This window comes from Sparus aurata, chromosome 20, assembly GCF_900880675.1.
Source record: "Sparus aurata chromosome 20, fSpaAur1.1, whole genome shotgun sequence".
NCBI classification, from domain to species: Eukaryota; Metazoa; Chordata; class Actinopteri; order Spariformes; family Sparidae; genus Sparus; species Sparus aurata.
Window position 1 is genome coordinate 12141973 of NC_044206.1, and position 16396 is coordinate 12158368.

The 16396-nt window shown below is 39.6% G+C and overlaps 2 protein-coding genes across 3 annotated transcripts; one reads left to right on the forward strand and one right to left on the reverse strand.

Moving 5' to 3' along the window:
- The first annotated feature begins 1884 nt into the window (after nucleotides 1–1884).
- Nucleotides 1885–8771, forward strand: LOC115571623 (interleukin-21 receptor). Of its 2 annotated transcripts, XM_030401104.1 has the most exons (9): nucleotides 1885–1945; nucleotides 2794–2997; nucleotides 4137–4269; nucleotides 4370–4572; nucleotides 4673–4827; nucleotides 6505–6691; nucleotides 6785–6887; nucleotides 6977–7055; nucleotides 7938–8771. In XM_030401104.1, the coding sequence occupies exons 2-9, from the start codon at nucleotides 2865–2867 to the stop codon at nucleotides 8397–8399; spliced, it is 1455 nt and encodes a 484-aa protein (XP_030256964.1). In that variant the 5' UTR covers nucleotides 1885–1945; nucleotides 2794–2864; the 3' UTR covers nucleotides 8400–8771. The 2 variants fall into 2 exon arrangements, with proteins under 2 accessions (XP_030256964.1, XP_030256963.1); XM_030401103.1 differs by lacking the exon at nucleotides 1885–1945 and having other exon boundaries at nucleotides 2726–2997.
- Nucleotides 8763–15590, reverse strand: ube2ib (ubiquitin-conjugating enzyme E2Ib). The gene is made up of 7 exons (XM_030401105.1): nucleotides 15375–15590; nucleotides 13554–13632; nucleotides 13330–13413; nucleotides 12926–12998; nucleotides 11980–12089; nucleotides 10451–10530; nucleotides 8763–9550 (listed from the first exon to the last, which is right to left on the reverse strand). Exons 2-7 carry the CDS (start codon nucleotides 13617–13619, stop codon nucleotides 9487–9489), a joined length of 477 nt encoding a protein of 158 aa, XP_030256965.1. The 5' UTR covers nucleotides 13620–13632; nucleotides 15375–15590; the 3' UTR covers nucleotides 8763–9486.
- Nucleotides 15591–16396: the final 806 nt, after the last annotated feature.

Here is a 16396-nt window from a genome sequence, read left to right on the forward strand (position 1 = left end):
TCATTAGCTTTAAGTAGTTTATAGGCGGACATTTAGACATATTACTTTACTATCATGTCGTAAGAGTCCCACGTGTAATTGTAACTGTCTATATGCCTACAATCCCAACAACATACCATACATACGTTCGTTTACTTGCGGTAAAGTGTTAAGTTAGCATTGTCAATAAAGACAAAAAAAAAGTATACGTTAACGGCAATACTTGTCGTCAAACCAGCCTAGTGGCATTACATTTGCATATTCATCGGGGAGCGGTACCCATCCAACAGTCTCTCAGTGCCGTAACAATCTCAAGCGGCACATACCGTCATGTGTCGGTGGAATAACAGCGACATAATAGCAGCATACCACTCCGAGAATCTGTATGTCAGTCTGGGGATCGGTATATACCAGTCTAGGGATCTGTATGTCAGTCTGGGGATTGGTATGCCATTCTAGGGATTGGTATATGCCGTTGAGCAGCAATCGACATACCTTCAGCCACTTTTCGATCTCGCCATCACTCCACAAAATATGAAAATAAATTGTACAATTGAAAACCAAATTCAATAAAGGTTGCAGTAAAACTATTCAGGATACAATAGTTCCTCCCACCCAGTTAACCCAAATAAGCACCATCTGTCTGAACCACTGAACTTTGGTTGCGACTTTTGACTCTAAGATATCTTAAGACAGTTTCAAAAATGGACATCTCATCGAATTGTTATCTAATAAATGAGGTGCTGGGGGGAAGCTGTTTCCGCTCTGGTATTCAGCCATTCTCGATAGCTTGGAAGGTCCGGTGTCTGAGTCTGACTCTCTTCACAGTGCTTTTGGCAGCTTTTATCCATCTGGAATATTTAGCACTCACATCTTTTGTAATGCTCAAGAGGCATACGCTTGGGTTGGGCCATTAGATTACAGATACATTCATCTTAATGACATTTCTTTTCTCTTGCCTTCTTTTGCATATGTTTGGTATTCAAGTAGTCCACAAGTAACAAAAGGTCATCAAGGTACATTACTTTACATTAATTAACATTAGTAACTGTATGGGAATGCATTAGTAGTTGTAGTTAAGTGTCCTGTTTGTTTTTTTAATCACAATATTAATCTCAGTAAAGTTTCCGGAACGTTGACATGACACTCTATCTCTCCCCAATCATCCTCTCACTCCTTCTTCAGTCAGATTGCATGTTATTTCTCGCTCAAAATGTTCTATCTATAGCTGTTTGCTATCATTGTCAGAGTCATTATCACGAACGAAGGAAGCATTTTAATCAAAATACGCAAAAAAAACAACAACTCATATCTGATGCCACAGAGCAGCAACAAGTTGCAGATAGAGCTGCACATATCAGGCTTTTTGGTGTTGTGAAATATAAAGATTTGAATACACCGGTCTCAAGAGAGCTTCTTTGCTGATCTAACGCACGTTCATAGTGCTTCACACGGGGGGGACAGAACGTCTTCAAGGTCTCTCCACATAAAAATAGGCCTCCCTTATGCTCTGTGGTGAAGTCAGACGGTCAGATGTGCATAGGTATTTATAATAATAACCCAAATTAAACTGAAACCTGTGTGGTAATGTGTTTTCAGTTGTTTCCTGTTCAAGTCTACTTAAAGTGTTGAGAAAATCACCTCCTTAACTTTTAACCTTTGCTTATACATGCTGCAACACACAAAATGTACAGTATGCATGCCAGCCCGACTGATCAAAGCCAAGCTGCCAGCTCGCCAACGATGACTTCCGCTTGATCTACGGCAGATTACTGTACTTCATGCCCTGCTGCGACCTAACACAGCGAGACACAGACACACTACTACTGTGTAACTCGCGTTTCAGCCTCTAAATCAACAAATCAACTGAGAGGAAGACAGCTCATATCTCTTACAGAATCACCACAACACACGACTACGTTCAGCTGATCTCCTGACACCACCCAACACATTGCACAACACTCTTGTAAGTTGCACAATAATTGATATATTTCAATTTTAGGTCGCTCCAGATGGAACTTAAGATCTTCTTTAAAATAATATTTATTTGGCTTAAAAACAATTAATATTAGAAATGTCAAAAGATGACTGATGTACGATATGAACTAAACTCTTTGGTATGGTATGTTTAATGGTGTTACAATGGGGAGAAAGGGACCAGAGCATGCGATTAACTTGCGACCTTTAATTGTAAACAGACTTTGGACTCTACTGTGACTTCTTCAGCGTAGAAATGAACAAATGACATAAGGCAAACACATCCCTTTTAAAGAAATTTCAATTTTTGTGAGAGGATCTTGAGAGAGAAGTTAGAGCAGTATTTCATATTGTGTTTGCGTGACAAGCCTTACCATTGCATGTGTACATTTGTGTCTTATCAACTCTTCCATCAATATTATCTGACCACAGATTTGTTTTGACATGAATATCAGCCAACTTTGCACCTATTCAGTAGGTTACCTAAAGTGAAGACTTAGAACACTTTAGTTGCACCTTGAATTCACTATAAAGGGTAAAACATTAACAGACTCAGAGACTTCCAGGTGCTGTATTTCAGTTGGTTTCTAAAGCAATTAAAACAGGCTGACATCTGACAGTGAGAAAAATGAAACACAATTTTCTGAAAAGACATACCGAAGTCGGTATGATATTGTGTTGATTTGGTGATTTGTGACGTGAGACTCAAGCCTTACGTCCTTTCACACACTTTCCATTTACAACCGCTCTCTTAAAAAAGCACATCCTCTCCCACTACTGACATGTGAGTGATAGCGATCAGTGTGAAAAGACTGACTGAGAGCCTGCCTCCCTCAGTGTACAGTGAAAACAGCTTTAAGCAAGAGCTTCGGGGCAGCATGATTTAACTGACACCTCTAAGGGCCGAGATGATGTCTGGACCGTCTGGTGTGATGGACCGGTGCTCTCTGCCAAGGCTAAGGCTGATGCTCCTGCAGCTGACCGTGTTTCTGCTTGCATCTACCAACACATCCTTCTGTCTGCGAGGAAATCCTACCACAGGTTATGTAGCTGATCAGCCAGCATTTTTAGTTTTTTAAAAATGTGATAGACAATCACTATCTGTTCTCAGAAAGAAATCTGAAAATGCTCATTGATACCTTTATTTTTGGGGAAAGGTTTGCGTAACTTTCACTTTATGATGGGAAATAGCTAGTTGATAGCTTATTGTAAGGTGTAGAAAACATATGACAATGTGTCAATTACGGTTTTTCATTTCACACCAAACCACTATGCATGTAGTTTTAGATGACGGTTAGTCACTCATAGATGTTAATATGTTTGTTTTTTTTATTTTAACAATTAAAGGATTGTTAAATATTGGGGGAAATGTGGAAGTTTGTCCGTAATAGCATTAACTGTCATTGGATTTGCATAATTATCTGAAATAAGTTTTAAAAATGTGCATTTCAACAATGTTGATTCAATGTCCAGCCAAACAGCGGAATTTTCGTTCTCTACACGTTCAGATACAAACCTCAAAAGAGCGCACTGCTGGTAGACTCTGATAATTGCCAAATCTATTGTAATTGCAATCGCACAGAGAAGTCTGGGTAATGTATTCATGTCTATAAGGACTCTTGGTCTTAACCAAGAAACAGTGAGGCCCAATGCGCTGAATCCTGCCTCATTTTACAGAATAATTCAACAGGATTGGCATTGTACAACTGATGAAAAACCCGGAAGATAAGTCAGTTGGTTGTGATGTTTACCATTCAGTTAAGTTAATCATATATCCAGAAAATCTAGTTAACATGTTGATTATCCTACTGAGAGTTGTCTCAAGATTAGATACAAACATTGGCACATTATCAGCATACAGAGATATTTTATGAAATACCTCTTCAACCTGTAGCCATGTAGCAGGTGGCAGAAGACCTCTGTGCATAAAAGTACCTTTATCTTAACCCAACTGTAGATTGAGGGTCATAAGATAAGACTTTAACCCATTTCACGAAAATATTACCACAACCAAATGTATCTGTTGTTTCAAAAAAGCAAAACCAATTTCCATTTCGCCAGCAAAAGGGATCGGGTTTGCATCCGTGCAAAATGGCTTCTTACAAAATGACACTTTGGTAACATCTCTGTTTTGACTCCTGACAGTCTTATTTAAACATTGCCTTTTATATTCCTTGAAGGTGTGAACCACAAGCTTCACTGTTTGAACAATTATCTGTTCACCATCAACTGCTCCCTGAGCATCGCACCATCAGAAAACACCTCAGACAGTGACGGCTCCTACTGGCTCACCTTTACGGACACATATGACTTGTGAGGCCCTTTTTTAACGGCACTTATTAACTATGAAATACTTTGAATCTATTGTTGACAGTGAGTTTCATTGGTATTTTCTCCTCTCCTCATTGTGCAGAACAAAGTTTCAGTGTATGCTGACGAAGGCCGATGGGGATTACTTCTGTTCAGCCAACAAATACCCTCCGATGCCTGATGACGAGTCTTATAAAGAGACCTTTTCAGATACAGACACCTATGAAATCTCGCTTCACCACTACCGAAATAATGGATCTGAAACCTGTGAGGTGCTGGATAAAGAGTATGAGCCTCAGAAGAACAGTAAGGAAAATACTGGTCCATTCTTGTCACAGCCACACTGAACACATTCATATATATTCAGATGCAAACACACTTGCCTCTTTATGTGTCCTCTCACCAGTTAAACTGAACACACCGTGCTGCCTCACAGTGAGCCACAACGCAAGTCAACACCACTTCACCTGGATGAGTACCTATGAGGAATATATTTATACCGAACTGGTTCACAGGCTGATGTTTGAGCTCCATTACTACACAAGGGGAGAGGGACCAAATGTAAGGTTCAGTATTAAATGAGCATGAAGGCAGGACTCCTTTTTGGCGAGGATAAGAGAATATGTTTTGGGAAACTTTATTATTTTTATACTGATGTGGATATAATGTCTGAAAAAAAGCTTCATTCATTATTCATTTGAGGCCTGATTGGGGCAGTAAAATCTATTGGCAAACTGATCATGTTTAAAGGATAAAACAGAGAAACGTACAGTTTGATAATATAAAGCTGAATGAAATCACTTAATTGGAATTAAAGATCCAACAGCCCCCTTTAAATTAATCAAGCCTAATCCAAAATCAAATAAAACATGTTACATACACACAATCTGGATTTTCATTTAGGATCCACATCAAATTGTACTCACTCAACAAGCCACCTAAATATGCCTGTTTTTTTGCATTAAGATCCATGCATTGTTCCCTGAGAAATTACCGAGAATGTTTTGAAAAAATGTGAACAAAAGTGAGAAAAAGTCCTGGATCTGTCCATTTATCTCGATTCACCTGAAAAGTACACTGGGCCCTTTCTGGGCCAAAACCCCTTTCTCCATTTAAGTTGAGTAGAAATCCATTCAGTAGTTTTTGTGTAATCCTGTGACAAACCAACAAATCAACAAAATTATACAAAAATAATGATACTTTGAATAATCTTATAGTTACTGGTGTGTGTTTTTTTCTTTCACTTATTCACTATCACACAGTTGCCATTCTGACCTAAACTGCTTTGAATAACAGTAATTTTCCTTGTTTTGTGTTTCTTCTTGTGACTGCGACTGATCTGAGCTGCTAAGATGTTTTTTTAAAAATGAGAAACCACCACAGCGACTTCACCTGTAGCCACACTCGGTGTGGCGACGATCTGTGGGTGACTGTGACTTTATTTGACCCCCTAGGTCTTTATCCACCGCAGAGTTTTAGGCTCTGTCAAAGCAAGACATGACTTGTTTAACTGGGAACACAATGATGGCTCTGTTTCAAGGGTCCCAATGAGTATGGTCAGATTAACCTGTTACAAGGCTACAAAGTTTCCTTATTTATCATTTAACAATACCAGGGTTGCAAAATTAAATTGAGTTTGAGTTATTTTTAGCTACATCACACAAAAAACAAAAAAATAAATAAACAGAAACTTTTCAATATTTGTATTTAGGGGTCGCCGTTTAGCTCAGTTGGTAGAGCGCGCGTCCCATGTGCCGAGGCTCTGCAGCGGACCTGGGCTAACTCGCGGCCCGAGTCCCTTTGCTGCGTGTCACTCCCCCTCTTTCTCCCCCTGTTTCCTGTCATATCTTCAGCTGACCTATCAATAAAAAGCCATAAAAGGCCAAAAAAATATTTGTATTTAGGTGAATAGATAAGGTCATAATGCAGGACTTGCCTAAGTTGCCATTGTACTTGTACAGGTGACAGTCCAGAAATATAAAGTCATGTCAGCACTAATGATGTTCTTATTTCTTTTCTTTTTTTCTTTTTTTTTACTTTTAACAATGTGTTTTGATAATTTCTCTCTAGTAAAATTTTTATTCAATCTTTTGCTCTTCTTAATTTAAACAGTCTTTCTGCCGTGTTATTGGTGAACACATACGTTGATTTGTTGAGGGAGCACTAATGAGCTTCCAAAACGGAATCCATTTCAGTTTTTCTAGTTTCATTACATGCTACCCCGTTTGTATCATTTAGGTGGTGTCACGTGTAATTAACGCCAACAGCCAGAGTTACTCTGTGGATGATGAAAACTTTGAGCCGGACACTGAGTACGCTGCCAGAGTGCGGTCCAGTCCCAGACAGGCACACTACATGGGGCAGTGGAGTGACTGGTCCTCTGAGGTTCAATGGAAGATGGCTTCAGCTGCCACTGGGGAGTCAGGTGAGAAAGTAACTACTGCAAATAAAAAATATATATATATCTTTTTTTATCTACCTATCCTGAAATGTGTATTGTAACTTTATGTCCTTGCAGCTCTCCCATCAAACACATCTGGTTTTAGACTGGGGGGGGTGATCATCCCCCTGTTTGTGGTGATGACAGTCTTCTTATTTCTGTGCTATGCTCCAATTAAAAAGTAAGGTCCAGCTCTTTTTTCTTCTCAGTAAATGTCATACCACAGTTAACAAATGTTAGATATTACCTTTATATTCCTCACTCTTACAGATGGAGACAAAATGCCTTCATCCCGACTCCAGCGCCCTATTTCAGCTCCCTGTACAGCGACTGCCAGGGAGATTTCAAGGTAAGTTACGGAAAATGCTAGGGATGCACCAACTTTGAAATTCTATGAGTTATTTATTCTTCCTTTTTTTCCCAGGGGAAAAAAAAGCTCTTCATTCTAAAAAAGAAAAAAAAAGTAAAATGTATACAAAAAATTCAAGTTAAAGGATGTGTTCATCCAAAAAAGGACATTTCGCTCAACTCAACTTCATGCAGATGAAAATTCGGGTGAAGATTATGGTCCACAAAAGTGTTACAGGATTCTCCAAAACAACTGAAGTAGATGGGGTCTTCTTTTAAAAATAGAAAAAACCTAAAATAAAATAGCATGGCTCCATAAAGCTTGTTCAGGGTCATCCAAGTCTCAAGAGAACCCAAAACTGATTTGAAAAGACGGTATTTTCGCCCTTTTTAACCCGAAATCTTCACTGTAGCTGCTGAGCTAAAAGCGTTGGAATGCACCTCTTCTTTAATGGGCTAACTTCACCTAGTTTTCTATTCACATGGTGCATTTTAATTTCTGGGTGAACTGTTCCTTTAACCTTTCATTATAATTAACTGCTTTAAAACTGCTTTTTAGTCTTCTTAACTGCTACCCACTCCATGATAAGACTTTTTCAGGGCTTTCCTGTCATATGCAGTTAAAAACAAGTTTCCCTGCACAAATGGCATTGTACAATGAAATACAAAGTTTAAGTGAAAAATATAAAAAGTAAAGAAAATAAGAGGCAGTGAGGATGATAAGATTAAAAAAAAACTGATGGCATGGATGTCACAAGTCATAAAGCTCATAAATGTGCAGGCGCACATCAGATAAACATCAGTCACTGCCATCTGTGAATGTGAATGTGAATGTTTCAGAATAATCTCAAGTGACTGTCCCTAAACATGACTGTGATTACAGAGCTGGGTGGTCATACAGGAAAACACGGCAGACATGATGAAGGCAGAGGAAACGCTCCACATCAACACGCTGACTGAGTGCGAGGTTATCAAGGAGGAAGAGTGTGAGCCCCAGTTTCACCACCAGTTCATGGAGGGCAGCACCTACAGCAACATAACCGACCCCGGCTGTGACACCTCTCTCCTGGGCATGCCGTATGCCGTCAGCACCATGGCTCCATCGTCGGCTCCAGGGAGCTCACTCAAGAGTCTGGCCCTCAGCTCGCGGCCAGGCAGCCCTGCAGAAGGTGACTCAGGGTGCTGGCTGTCCCTGGAGAGGGATCCGCTGTTTTACTGCAACGAGTACTGCACCCTGAGCGCCTTCCAGCAAAATAGTCCAGTCACAGCAGAGCGCCATGGGAGCCTGTCAACTAAATCCTGCACGACAGAGATGATCAGAGTGGATGCTGTCACTGAAGCATAAGCGGATGTATTTGTGACAGTTTAATGTTAGGCCTACAAGTTCAACTACACAGGGATTTACAGTATAATGCTTCATAACACTGCCGCTGCTTGAAGCCAAAGATAATACTCTTTACTTTTGTCTCTTCAGCAGAGGTATTTTTTTTATACTTACAGCAACTTTATTTTTAAAACATGAATCATGTGGATGAGAACTTCCATAGCCTTTTGCTTACATTAAATGATTAAATGTATTAAAAAATTATAAACAAAAGTCAAGACAAACAAATGCCAACTGTTTTTTTTAATGACTGAACAATTTGTCTGAAACCTTAAAGACAAAGCTGAACTTTGCATGTATTTTACTCATCGAATAAAGGAAAAACTTTTTCTAGAAAGTTTTATTTACGCCAACACATACATGAACAAAGCACCATATAACCTTAAAGTCTGATACAGAAGTAAGCCTACCTGCCTCAGTCATCATGGCCATTTTTATTTATTCCATAGCAAACACTCTGAATAACAAAAAGACAGCCAAGGCAGCAGATTCTATCATATATTACAGCATGCTGAATAGAAAACCTGGGAAAGAGAATTAGACAGAGCCATCTAGAGACACTAGTGAGATACAACAGTATAAAAGTGCCATTCATTATACAGCAGTTGAAATACTGACAATGAAATAAGCTAATTTTACATTAAATTTATGGAAAATAAAGGGGGAAACATAAAGGAATAGAGCCTGTGAAAGAACAAAATAAAACAAAGACATTTCCTTCCTTGGACATTGATGACAGCCAGCTTGCATGGAGTTGATGAAACTGGTACCGAGCTGTGTCCCTTGCACCTCATAAGACAATTAATGTTTAAAAAGAAATGACCAGGGTGCTGAAGCACCCATCCCCTCCCAGCATTATGCGCCAAACTGGCAATTAAGAACAAAAAATGATAGGTCAAAGGAGAACGGATGGCACAGAATGTGTGGAGTTTAAATAGAAGTCTTTAAGCAAGTCCTGATGTGAGAGGAGCACATTCATTGAGAGACTGAGCGGGGAGGTGATTCTTGTTAAACCCATTCCTTCTGCCGCAGCGGAGAGCCTTCGTCCTTACGAGGGGGAGAACTTTTTGGCTTGTGCTCGAACTCTTTTTTCATATTCTGTTCTGTCTTGGCTAAAAAGGAGTTAAAAAAAGAAGAGGAAAGAATAAGAAAGAGGTTATCATAGTGCTACGATCATTTGATCATATCAGCAACAAGAGGAAAGAATTAAATTGTTTTTCACAAATATGACAAAAATCTCATGATGTCAATATGATGAAAACCAACCCAAACACACTAACACAAAAATCCAGTTGTCCTTCTACCTTGATTTATACTTCAGGACTCTGGTGAATGTTTTAAGATTTTTACAAGTCTGTCCGATTGATCAATAGTCAGCCTGGTCTTAGTCACAGGAGCTGCTTTGCTAACAGGACTGGTGGTTAGCAATGCAATGAAACATTGAGGAAGAAACACTATTGCAGTCAAATAAAAATCAATTTACCTCAGTGGTTAAACTAATGATAAATTGAGACCTGCAAGTTTAAGAAATTCTGAGTTACTGCCTTGTTTGAGTCATACAAATTTACTTAGGTCACAATGCAATTAAACCAAGCATCAAACTAAATCCATTCAGAGACATATGGTCATCGGCTTTTAGTGTTCCCCAACGGAGCAATGAGTAAGTTGAGGTTTGTAGTTTTGCTTAGGTCCAGAAACTTTCAAAGGCGACCTGCACTATAACCACTATTTAATTAGTTACTTGGCTGAATTTGACACATTGGTGCATTAGACAAGAGTATAAAATAATTACTCCATTCCTATGGTGCAAATACAGCGCCTTAACATGTCTATGGTATTACAACACAAGCGTAAGTTATGCGTTTCAACCAAGAAACAGATTTGGCATGGTTCATGAGAGATCAATAACTAACTTCTCATTACATTCACCTTTTTCCAAAACAGATGTGTCACTTCTATCAATTTAGCATTTAAGTGCCATCGTTGAAAAGACCAAATCTGTTGTCACTCACCAGAAGATTGTGTAAGCCTCTGCTTGGGCTGGATCCTGGATATTTGGTTCATTTAGCAGTTCCTGGATACCTAATAAGATCTGTGAGATAAATGAAAAAATGAGCCTAATTGATAAAACAATCAATTCATCTTTTTTGCATTTCCTGGCAGTCACTAAAGTTCCAAGTCAGTTGGCAAAACTGGGTTAGACCCTCCCGCATGCAACCTGCTGCTGCAGAGGGAGAATGTGGACAAGAGCTGGATGTAGTTGTTTGGATGTGTGGTGTGGGATAGGCTAAAGCTCCCCTGTCGCTGCACTGTAGGTGTGGTGAATGATAGAAAAGTCCTGGCCCAGGAACGCTAGATGTCAATAAGAGTTGAGAATGTTGATAGAAAGTCAGTCACTTGAGAAACTGTGACATTTCAATTCAGCAATGTGCTCCCTTTTAAAAGTGAACTTATTTGGTGGTAAATGCAGGTAAGAAAAGCAACACTTGACATCATCACAAGTAAAGATAATATGCCAGCATCACATTAAATAGAATTTCAATGTTATTACAACCCTCTGCATGCACAGTGCATTCTACAATCACATGTGCAGCCCCCTCCGGAGTTGATATATTCTTAATGTTAGTAAACAAGCAGAAAGTAGTCTCAAGCAAAGTACACAGTTTATAACTTGTTGACACATTCTGCTTGTTTTTATGGCTGGCTGTTGCCATGTGGAATGTAGCTTGATTGCGCATGCCAATAGAAGCGTTTTACTTAATCACCTCCTATTTATTCTTGTTAAATGAGAGGCCTCATTTAAGTTAATCTCAACTAAATTGTTGTTTTCCCCCCCCATATCCATTAGAAATTATAGCCATTTTCTCTAATAGCCACCAGTTTCAAGACCAAGTTTATGGTCACAAGGTCTAAATCTTAATTTGGGTTTTTCCTTTTATAAAACACAAGGCTAAATGAAATGTATCCAGTCACTTACAGCATTCTCATTTATTTAGAGCCTGAACAACGTCCTATCACGGAAGGAACCTTTGTTTTTGTAAAGATTATTAGGGCCCACCACTGACCTGTGCAAATGCACTATTGTAAAGCAAGGAATTACTGTTCTCCAAAATAAATCGCATTTTTGTGGAGCTAATGGAGTGATGGAAAACCTATGATGTTTTCTAGTGTAGATTATGAGCTTTCAAGTTCCATTTCACATTTTAAGAGGAAGTTGTTGTTGAGGGGCCAGGGATGATGAACACTAATGAAACTGATGAAACCAAGCAAACACGTCAGAAGTGACGCAAACTGATATTTGATATGGGATCTTTTGTACGCGTGGCCCCCAGCCACTTCAGGCTTGGACCGCTGTGAACTGGTTACAGGACAAAATTCAAATCATCAAACACACCTTTTCTTCTTAGTTTGAAAAAACTTAGCAAGTGGCTACATCAGTGTGCACATTTGCAGTTGGCTGATACAAAATAAGTGGCACAGTATGAAACTAAACAAATCCAAAGCCCTGTAATGTAAATGAGGTGTGCTTGGCAGTTCGTACCTGCTTTATTGTGATGGCTGGTCTCCAGTCCTTGTCCTCCTCTAGAATAGATAGGCATACTGTGCCTGATGGATACACGTTTGGATGAAAGAGAGGAGGCTCAAATTTACCTGAAACAAACACATGAGGGCATTTGAGTTTCAGATCCATTACAAATGTCAGACAAGATGAACAAACTCCACAAATGTCACAAGGCTTTTTCACAGTGTACGCTGACTGAACTGCTTCACTAAAGGAGGCAGCTTCTGTTGCTAACAGAAGCTATGGCTTAATGTTATTTTAATGTGACATTCAGACAACACAACCCCTGTTGCTGGATATTAGGAACACTGTACATCACAGTGCCCTGACATTGTGAGTGACCCACAGGGGTAATGTAATGACACGGTTCACACAATAGGCCAGTATTTTCACAGGAGGTATATCAGCAGACCGTGTCAGCTCTCAAGTCATAACTTGCAAACGCTATAAAATGCTGTAAAATGGTGCGTGTGTGAGCACCTACTGGTGTTGGGCCACCAACTAACGTCCAAATTATAAATTATGAACAACAATGAATGGATTCAATTTAATTGACTGCTTACAATGAATGAATATGAAGCCTCCAAGGAGACGTATGTAGTAATGGGATCAGCTTCATCCACCTTCCAAGTTTTTCAAAGTTATTAATAAGCCTTCAAATACTGATGATGTGGGGAAAAAAACTATGTTTGCTACTGCAGTTAGGAGGACAAAACGGGTTATCCAACTGATTACAACAGATACACAGAACTACTGCGATACTCTAAGGAAGACAAGTACTGTAGTGTGCACCAGACCAGTCCATCTACTGGCTGAGAAGTTGCTGATAGATTTCAACAATCATTTGTTGCAGCAAAAATAACGGTGTGTAGCAATCACAACAGTTGTGGTTATGCTGAACATGGGGCCGAAGTAAACAACTCACATTTTGGAGGTGAAGAAGGATAGTCGTCCTTGAACAACATGCGCAGTTTGAACAGGCCGCCTTCCCACGGAGTCTGAGAAAACACATCATCTCCTTAATAGAAATCCATATCATATTCACAAATTCCCATCAAAAATGACCCTGACAACTTTGTTGACAACCTTGATACCATAATTCAGCTGAGTGCTCTAGTTGGTATTCACTTCCTATGTTAGCACCATAGGCAATGAAGTACATACCACTAAAGTTGTGTTAAATAATACAACTTCTTGAAATAAACATATTGCACATCAAGTAAAGCAATGTTGTTATCTTAGACCCCCAAGTTTTCATATATTAGCAGTGGTTGCTATATTAAAACAAAATATGTATTTTGAGCAAATGGACTATAAACTCAACATTACCCCTTTCTTGCCAGGAATAGCACATTCCCAATTCATTAGGTTCATGGTTCCATCTGGATTTTTTGTTGGTACAGCAACAAATCCCTGAAAAATTAAACAGGAGAAAAAACAGTAGCGGTTAGGACATCAGACTGTACAAGTGAACTTGACGCTATTTCATAAAAGCTCAAATAAACCCTCTTGGTCAGAGCCAGAGCAGGTGCACCTCAGAAGACATTACTTACAAAAGGATGGTCCTTCCGCCATGCCTTGCGCTCCTGGGCAAGCCGGCTCAATGCAATGCCTGACATGATTCGGGGACTCCTGCAATGAATGAGAGTGTCAAGTCAATTACATTAAACCATGCGCAACATCTGGTCCAACTTGGCAGTGTGGACACAAGGCGCTTGTGGAGGAGAGCACTGTCTTGAAAAGTTGAACTGGCCTTGTAACAATCATGCATTGTCGTAGAGCTCAAATAATTAGTCATTTACAAAGCGACAAAAACAAGGACAAGACGATCTGAGATAAGATATTGATAATTATTGTTATATCACTGTAAATAAAGCATCTCCAGGTTTCGGAATGTTGGTCAGACAAAACATACATTTCAAAAAGGCTATTTTGGGCTTACTTCTCTTCAAACACTTTATAAACCAACTAATTAATGGGGCGAAACGTCAAAATAATAGATGACAAAAACAATGGCTGGAACTCGGACTAAACAGTGGTACTGCAGGATGAGAGGGAGCATGCTTTCACGTTGTTATAGAGAGGCATAGTTTTGAGATATGGAGAGCTTTTCAGACATAATGGGTTGATTATGCGATTCTAGTGTGAATATCATTGCTAAGAATGACAGGTACACTCCTGGTATGAAGCAATAATGTTAGAAAAGCTGCCAACTAACACTGCAGCTCCAGTGAACAGCTCCAGTTGCTTTTGTAGACACTAAAACGAATGATTACATACTTTTTGGCATACATACATGTAATAATAAGTCCCTCCTCTATAGGTCAAGGTGTATTAGTGAATTAAATAACCTAATTGTCATAATGGTTATGTACTAACCAACCTACACATGAAGGATTCGGTCACTGTCTTCACTTTTACAAGCTTATCTTTTTGGAAAAGAGGCAGAAACCTTCTGCGTTGCCAGGTCGCGTCAGAGCTAATTAGTGGCTCTAATTAAGACGCTCCATTAGAATGTCTAATGTTCTCTATGGCAACGACGGTTAGGCATTAATGAAAACGAGGCAAAGCAACAACACAGTAGCTCGGAGCACAAGCTGGTAACTGCCCACGCAGTATTTACAAACTTTATCACGGTGTAGTTGCACTCTACATTATCTAGCAAGCTCAAGTAGTATCGTCTGTGTGTCTGTTTTCATTTGCCTTAATGTGACACGTGTGTGTCAAAAGTCTTGTTTTAATCGAAATGTCTAGTATGCTAAGGGGACTAGCCGAGTTAACATTAGCTGGTGGTGATACATGTCCACATAAAATGCTTCTACTACTCTTTGGTTTCGCCTGGTGTCAAACTTAATCGTCCCGGGATATGAAAACATTGGCGTTTTATCTGTAACATGTTCGTGAAGCTCCACTGTAAACTTGCTGTCAACGAAAGGGTCCACAAACTGACTATCGGAGCTATTTGATTAGCGAGTCGAAGCTAGCCGGCTAGCTTGATAAGCTAACTCATGTGCGCCAGAATCGTGCTGTATCTTCACAGGCGCTGGCGCTGTTAGCGTCTGACACGGCCTGATGCAGCACAAAAATGCGCAATTGCACTTGATTTGGACACAATTTTGGATGAGCGAGAAGTGATCACACCTTCCTTCAAACGCTTAATAACGTCTTCTCTGGATTGACAAACAGGGATGTGAAACATTCTACAGAAATAAACCATATCATAATCCATTAAAGAATAGGGACAAAGAACGCCAGAGCTAAAAGGCGCACATTTGTGCATTACCAAACTAGCGAAAATGGCGCAAACTGAAGCGGGTAAAATGTCTTGATACGTGACAAAATTGACCTGTTCTTAAATAAAGGCGTGTTCCTACCTTTCAGTATGGCTGCACTGGCTCTGGTAAATAAGCGAAATGTATTAATCGTGCTCAAATCCTGTTGAACCTTGCAAAGTTTCCCTCCTGAAAAACCACCCGCTCCGAGTCAAGCCAGACACAGAAACAGTGAAGCGAAACAATCATCCGAGCTTTACTTCCGGTTTTGCTGAAACACTCACATGAAGATCCTGCCGAGTCAGATTGATGCCGCCGGGGGGCGTTCTTGTCGAGCCCACTGGTTTTATTGATTTTACGCCCGCTGGATTCATTCCTCACTCCTATACAACAGGAACGCCCACTTTCTCATATGATTGGCTCGTGGCGGATAGGAACGTCCACTTTTCCTTCTCTACTTTCCAATACCTTTGGCCATCTAGTGGCAATATTCCTTTAATACAATTCAGCTGTTTTTGTTTCTGTGAAACAGATTTAAAAAATTTTTAGCGTGTCTTTTCTGCTTCCAGTGATTCAGCCAAAGGTTTTTAAGTTCTACTCGCAATGCTTCTGCTACTCACTAAGACTTTGAGATCATCTTTGTTTTGCTGTTGTTGCCCTGCGCTGATGTGCTGCTGGTTGTCTAACTACAAGTGCTCAGAAAATACATGGAGCAGAGTTCTCACATTAATCATACACTAAGAACACATTCAAAAGATTGTAAGGATTATCTGCTATTTAAACCTATTATAGCTATATGAAATATATTTTACCGATTGCTTACATCCAAGAGCGAGATGTCCCAATCAGCTAACACACACGGATTTCTATCTTCTCTAATATAGAATCTTTGGCCAAACCAAGGACCGTTAACACAAACGACTGCGTTGGACAAATCGCATACTATTACGTGTATGATTGCAAAAGAGTTTAGATTAAACCTGAGATGTTGCTTGTAAAACACACACTTTCGAGCACTGTATTATTCTCCCGTGTTTACAAAATGAATTTAAAAAATAATGTCGTCCACATTGAAGCAGGCATTCTTCAGGGCAACTATGCTATAGCTACATGTTGTTAAGCTA

Coding starts and splice junctions, on each gene's coding strand:
- LOC115571623 (XM_030401104.1), top strand. CDS start 2,865: ATGATGTCTGGACCGTCTGGTGTGATGGACCGGTGCTCTCTGCCAAGG. Junction 4,828..6,504: donor CAAGGGGAGAGGGACCAAAT/GTAAGGTTCAGT, acceptor TGTATCATTTAG/GTGGTGTCACGTGTAATTAA. Junction 6,888..6,976: donor TGCTATGCTCCAATTAAAAA/GTAAGGTCCAGC, acceptor TCACTCTTACAG/ATGGAGACAAAATGCCTTCA.
- ube2ib (XM_030401105.1), bottom strand. CDS start 13,619: ATGTCAGGCATTGCATTGAGCCGGCTTGCCCAGGAGCGCAAGGCATGG. Junction 12,999..13,329: donor CTATTCCTGGCAAGAAAGGG/GTAATGTTGAGT, acceptor GTGTTTTCTCAG/ACTCCGTGGGAAGGCGGCCT. Junction 10,531..11,979: donor CAGCCATCACAATAAAGCAG/GTACGAACTGCC, acceptor TTTATCTCACAG/ATCTTATTAGGTATCCAGGA.